General features: G+C 32.4%; 1 protein-coding gene across 1 annotated transcript in view; it reads left to right on the forward strand.

Annotated features, from left to right (window-relative positions):
- Positions 1 to 272: 272 nt before the first annotated feature.
- Positions 273 to 7,500, forward strand: part of LOC119572620 (zinc finger protein 287-like) — a 9,932-nt gene continuing 2,704 nt past the window's right edge. Inside the window, exons 1-5 of the mRNA XM_037919723.1 lie at positions 273 to 419; positions 647 to 667; positions 1,803 to 1,995; positions 2,928 to 3,004; positions 4,957 to 5,022. Of these exons, the coding sequence (XP_037775651.1) occupies positions 273 to 419; positions 647 to 667; positions 1,803 to 1,995; positions 2,928 to 3,004; positions 4,957 to 5,022 (504 nt within the window). The remainder of the gene's footprint in view (positions 420 to 646; positions 668 to 1,802; positions 1,996 to 2,927; positions 3,005 to 4,956; positions 5,023 to 7,500) is intronic.

Consider the following 7,500-nt stretch of genomic DNA (forward strand, 5'->3'; position numbering starts at 1 on the left):
AACATAAAAAATTAACAAACATGGCTTCCCAAATTATACAAGTCACTCGTGCTTTGAACTGAAATAAGAATTTGTTTTTGACATGTGATATAACTGCAGAAAAAAGGCGCAAATATATTACGAAACACAATTATACAACTTAAGTAAAGGTGCGCAGACTCGCACTTTCGTAAGGCGAAGTTATATAAAGAGCAGCTGGGTCCGAGAGTCAGAGTGAACGCCGAGACGTGTAGAGGGTAACCTGCGAACTTTTATTCTTAAAAAAAATGGCGATGACGCTCACCGCTTCGGCCAGCCTTGCTGGGAGGCTTATGCAGGCACCTGTGGTGAGTTACTGCAGCAGCTGTGTTAAATGTGAAACACATAATATTGACACTTTTGGGATGGGAAAGGGATGCTCGTGCGAGTCAGCTGACCGGGTGTTGTTTACGCAATCATTGATGAACCGTAATATCCTTAAATTGCATGCCAATGAAGAGATGTGAACCGAAAACACGAAGGCTTTTTAAACGCAACATTTTTGAATAAGGGAAGAAGTAATAAATTTTTGGATTTGTAACATTGTAGGCCCAAGTTGCCGAAAATGAGAAAAATTACTAATACCCAAAAAATTTAGTAAATTTTTTATGTAATCAAATTCTTAAAGGGGTTTTCTGAACAACTACTGGTAAGTGTTACTAATAGGCCCTTCTGAAGGTTCTGCAAGAATCATTAGATTTAGTGATGGGAAAGCTTATTTCTTATTTTCAGTGGGTGGCCCTTGCTATTCTTGGATTTTTAACTGTTTGAGTATGTCAACAAACTAGAACAGTTAATTTGATTAATGCTACCGAGAGTGATGCACAGAGATAGAGGAAAATGGACACTGCCATCTTATAGTGCATAATAAAGTGAAAAGTAATTAGGTTCTCACGCTGCCCATATTTACCAAAAAATTTATAAATACCCACAGCACTCACACAGCCAGAGTTCTTAATCTTGTGTTTTCTTTAATTAAGCATGTGTTAATGTAAGGGGTGTACAGGGAATAGATAGAAAGTAGGAAAGGATAGGTTTGGATTTTGGGTTTGCATGATAATTCTTTTTAAATATGTATTTCACATTCACGAGCTCATTATATAATAATCCGTGATGATTATAGGTATATTACAGATGTATACCATTTTTAGTTGGCTGAATTCCATATTTAGCTAACAATCTTGATTTGATAGTCCCAATAGTAGGGGAGGGCATGCAGTATATCAGGGAAATTATGAGGTAAAACAGGCTTAAATACCGTAAATATAGTGCAGTAATATGCTCATAACACCATGTTTCAAATGCACATCATTATGAAGTTGTGAAGCAACCTTCCTAACCCTGTTATTGGAACCCCTGGACCCTATAACCCAGCTTTATATATGTGATGTTACTGAAATGTGTATGCCAAAAGTTTTCTTTTATCTGTTGTTATATTCTACATGCCTTTTATATTTATGTATTGTCCATGCCTATATTCTCACACACACACACATAATAAAATTTGTCCATTGCTTTCCCCTGTTTATTCTCTCTCGTTCCCACACTGACATTCCTTGTTTTTTTGTCTATCCCCTTCAAAAGAGCTATGCTTGTTGCAACCCCCTTTCATCCCCTGATTGTCATTTTAAGCCTGATCTATCCCATCTTTGACCCGTAGGAGATGACAGGAAGACTCCCTGCGGGGAGCCGAGGAGCACACCTCGTTCCTGGGCGCAGCCGTACTCCATCATACAATATAAAAAGTTCTAGACATATTGGTTCTCTACCTTACACCCTAACAGCCACCCCCATACCTTGTGGCCCCCATCATCCCGGCTCTTACAGACCCTCCCCATTGGGGTATTTACCTATCGTGGGCTCCGCTCCTGGATCCCCCCTCGGGATATTTACCTATCAGGGGCTCACCCTCAGAACCCCCACCCCTTGTTGTGATATTAACCTCTTGCACAATTTATTCACAGTTAACCCCCCTGGGTCCTAAGGCTTTACCTTTATTTGTCTAGTGGAAAGAGCTGAGCTATAGCCAGGAGGAGAGGGTGGATCCACTTGTTGGCCTCTGCTGACACCTAGAAATACGTAACTTTAGCATATTGTTTAGTACACTGTGACACACAAGATACCCAAAAGAGAAATCAGGGTTTCCTACGACTTTGTGTGAGTTTGATATTCCCATGTCACACTCTACACACAATTTCTTTGCAAAGTTTTTCCCATCCTTCACTGTGGCCATGTTTTTCCCGAATTCCAAAAAGGCTGCGGGCTATTTAGTCACGTTCACTGGGAAAATAATGTTTAAAAAAAAATCATGCCATGTAGATATGTAAAATGTTTAACACTGCAATAGGGAACCCAAAATTATATGAATAAAATGTATTTAATAAGGGATTTTAATGTACAAAGGTTTGAAATATGAATAGTTTATCAGTGATATATATATATATATATATACATATATATACATATATATATATATTATTATTATATATATATATTATTAATATATATATATATATATATATCACTGATAAACTATTCATATTTCAAACCTTTGTACATTAAATCCCTTATTAAATTTCATTTTATTCAAAAATTTTTTTGGTTTCCCCTTTTGGGCAGTTTTAAAAAACATTTTCATATCTACATGGAAATAAATTTTTTTTTAACTTTAAATTTTTCCAGGGGAACTTGACTAAAAGCCCAGCAGCCTTTTTTGCCCACTTCGGGAAAACCTTTGGCCCAAAAGGGAGGGGAAAAATTTTTGCAAAAAAAATTGTGTGAAAGGGGGGGACAGGGAATTTAAAACTCACAAAAAAGGGGGCCCGAAAAAAAACCCCTGTTTTTCCTTTTTTGGGATTTTTGGGTGTTCCCATGTACTAAACAATACAAAATTTTTTACGTATTTCTAGGTGTCAGCAGAGGCCAACAAGTGGATCCACCCTCTCCTCCTGGCTATAGCTCAGCTCTTTCCACTAGACAAATAAAGGTAAAGCCTTGGACCCAGGGGGGTTTAACGGGGGAAATAAATTGTCCCAAGGGGTTTAAAATATAAAAAAAAACAAGGGGTGGGGGTTTTCTGAGGGTGAGCCCCTGATAGGTAAATATCCCGAGGGGGGATCCAGGAGCGGAGCCCACGATAGGTAAATACCCCAATGGGGAGGGTCTGTAAGAGCCGGGATGATGGGTCCTACAAGAGTTGGGGGGTTTGGCTACCTGGGGTGAAAGGTGGGAACCCAAATTTGTCTAGACCCCTTTTTATTATATTTATGATGGAGAAACGGCTGCGCCGAGGAACGAGGGGGTTTGCTCCTCGGCCCCCCGCAGGGATCTTCCTGTCATCTCCTACAGGGGTTCTAAAGTTTGGGCAAGTTTTCACGTTCTTAACATATGAAAAATCATTGGTGTGAAAGGTATGTTGCAACAAGGGCATGCTCTTGGGGAAGGGGATAGAAAAAACAACTTTAGGAATGCCCTAGTTTTGGAAAACGAAGACGAATAAACAGGTAAACAAGGGCCATACTTATATGTAGTGTGTGTGTGTGAGAAAAATGGGCATGTGACAATACAAAAGTTTAAAACCCAAGGCTTTTAAAGAATTTTCCCAACAGAAAAATTTAAGAATAACATTGGCATACACTTTCAGTAACTAAACATATTAAACCCTGGGTTATAGGGTCCAGGGGTTCCAATAACAGGGTTAGGAAGGTTGCTTCACAACTTCATAATGATGTGCATTTGAAAACAGGGGTGTTTTGACCCCTATTACTGCATTTAATTTTAGGGGTATTTAAGCCTTTTTTTCCCTCAAATTTCCCTATATACTCATCCCCTTTCCCCTACTATTGGGACTATAAAATAAAGTTGTTAGCAAAATTATGGAATTAAACCAATTTAAAAAGGGGGGTTTTTAACATCTGAAATATACCTATAATCATCAGGGAAATTTTTTAAATAATAAACTCGTAATGTAAAAATAAAATTTTTAAAAAAAGAATTAAGGAAAACCCAAAACCCAAAACCCTATCCTTTTCCCTATTTTTTCAAATCTTTTCCCCTGTAAAAACCCCTTTACTTAACCTGCTTACTTAAAGAAAACACAAGATTAAAAAACTCTGGCTGGGGTTGGTGGTGTTTGTGGCAATTTTAGTCATTTTTTCGGAAAAATAGGGCAGCTGTAGATGAACCTATATTACTTTTCACTTTATTATGCACTATAAGATGGCAGTGTCCATTTTCCTCTATCTCTGTGCATCACTCTCGGTAGCATTAATCAAATTAACTGTTCTAGTTTGTTGACATACTCAAACAGTTAAAAATCCAAGAAAAATTTAAGGAAAAAAAAAAAAGGGCCACCCACTAAAAATTTTTTTTTAAAAAAAAAAAAAAAATACCCCCCCTTTCCCATCACTAAATCTAATCATTCTTGCAGAACCTTCAGAAGGGCCTATTAGTAACACTTACCAGTAGTTGTTTCAAAAACCCCCCTTTTTAAAAAAACCTTGATTACAAAAAATTAAATTTAAAATTTTTGGATATTAGGAAATTTTTCCCTCTTTCTGGGAAATCCCTTTGGGGCCCTAAAAATAGTTTAAAATACCCAAACCCAATTTAAATTATTTTCCTCTCTTTATTTCCCAATTTTTTGCTTTAAAATCCCCTTTACCGTGTTTTCGGTTCACATCTCTTCATTGGCATGCAATTTAAGGATATTACGGTTCATCAATGATTGCGTAAACAACACCCGGTCAGCTGACTCGCACGAGCATCCCTTTCCCATCCCAAAAGTGTCAATATTATGTGTTTCACATTTAACACAGCTGCTGCAGTAACTCACCACGGTGCCTGCAAAAGCCCCCCCCGCAAGGCGGGCCCAAAGGGGTTTGAGCGCCCATCGCCTTTTTTTAAAAATTTAAAAGTTCCCCGGTTACCCCTCTACAGGGTCTCGGCTTTTCACTCGACTCTGGGAAACCCAAGGGGCCTTTTAAAAACTTCGCCTTAAAAAAAGTGCGAGTCGCGCCCCTTTTTACTTATTGTAAAAATTTTGGTGTTTCGAAAATATATTTGCCCCTTTTTTTCCTGCAGTTTTTATCACATGTCAAAAAAAAATTTTTTATTTCAGTTCAAACCCACGATTTGCCCCTTGGGATAATTTGGGAATGCCTATGTTAGTATATATTCATGTTTCGTGGTGAGAATCGTTCTGTTTCCTGTTTGCATGGAAGGAGGTTTATATGTTTTACGGAAATATTTGTTCATAAGAAATATTTATACTGATGGCAAGCACAGCATAAAATAAGTATTGATGGAGAAATGAAAGAAGCTCATCTATATCTCCATTTTCGTATAAAGCGAGATAAAAAAAATATCAATAAAATGTGTGCCCTAATCATGCTATTTTAAAATTTTGGGGCCCCCAAAGATGAGGGTGATTTTTGAGTGAGGGGAGTGAGTGAGTGAGTGAGTGTTGGTGAGGGGGTGATGGAGTGAGTGAGTGAGTGAGTGGTGAGTGAGTGAGGAGTGGGAGGGGAGTGAAATGAGTGAGTGAGTGAGTGGGGTGAGTGAGTGAGTGAGTGAGTGAGTGGTGAGGAGTAGGTGATTAAGTAGTGAGTGAAGAGAGAGAGAAAAGTTTGTGTGTGTGTGTGTGTGTGGTGTGTTTTGTGGTGTGTGTGTTTTGGTTGTGGTGGTGGTGTGGGTGTGTTGTGTGTGTTTGTGTGTGTGTGTGTGGGTGGGGAGTGTGTGGGGTGTGTTGTGTGTAAAAATTGTATGTGATATGTATGTATATATAATATATATATATATATAAAATTTTTATAATATATATATTATTATATAAATATTATATATTACTATTATATATATATTTTAATTATTATATATTTGTATATATTTTATATTATAAATTTTATATATATTAATTATAGTAGAATTTATCATAATATATATTAATCATATATTTATATTTTATATATATAAAATAAAATATAAATAGTATATAATATATATATATATTATATAATAATATATTTATAATATAATTTTAAATTTTATATATATTATGGGTTTGAAAACTATAATTATATATATTTTTATATATATAATTATTATAATCATAATATATATTATATATAAAGCCCCCTATACCTATTATAATATAATATATAAAAATATATATATATATATATATAAAATAATATATATAAAAATTTATATATATATAAAAAAAATATATTTTATAGATAATTAAAATATATATATAAAATATTATATATATAATAAAATTTTTATATATATAAAATATATAAAATATTATATTAAAAAATATATTATATATATATAAAATATTTTTAAAAATATATTTTTATATTTTAAAATAATTATTATATTATTGTACACATACAAAACACATCCACACCCACACACACCCAAAACACACACACACACACACACACACACCACACACACACACACAAAACACACACACAAAACCACATATAAATATATATTTATATATATATTAATTTTTTCTAATATCTAAAATTTTATAATTAATATAATATATATATATTATTATATTCTATATAATATATATATTTTAATTTTATATATCTATATATATTTTTAATATTTATATTTATATATTAAAAATCTTTATATATATTATATTATTATATATATGTGGTTTTTTTTGGGTGGGGGTGGGGTGGTGTGTATGTGTTGTTTATATATGGGATATAATTTAATATATATTATATTATATTTTTTATAAATATATTATATATTAATTATTATATGTAAAATATTAAAATATATATATTATAATATATATAATATAAATTTTATATATTTATTATTTATTTCATTATATATATATTATATATATATATATATTTTATATAATATATTATAATAATTTTTATCTTTATATAAATAAAATTTGAAAAATATTATTAATATATAATTTTAAAATAATTTAAAAAAAAAGTATATATACTATATATATTATTATATATATATATCCCCTTTTATATAATTATATAAAATTTTTATATTTTTATATATATATATTGCATAAAATTTCCTATATACTCCCTTATATATTATATTTTAATATTAAATATATATATATATACTATTCCCATATATATATATATATATTAATTATACCCATACTATTCTATTATTATATATAATTAATTAAAATTTTAAAATATATATTATATATATAAAATTTTTTTCCCCCTACCCCCACCAACACATACCAACACACACACACACAAACACACACCCAACACACACCAAAACCCCCCCACCACACACACACCCCACACACACACACACACACACCCACACCCCCCCACAAAAACATATATTTTTTATATATATATATATATATTTATATTTATATATATATTATATTAAATATATCCTATTATATATTAAATTTTTTATATTTTTATTATATAATCTAATAATATATATATA

Source organism: Penaeus monodon, chromosome 4 (assembly GCF_015228065.2).
Source record: "Penaeus monodon isolate SGIC_2016 chromosome 4, NSTDA_Pmon_1, whole genome shotgun sequence".
Lineage (NCBI taxonomy): Eukaryota > Metazoa > Arthropoda > Malacostraca > Decapoda > Penaeidae > Penaeus > Penaeus monodon.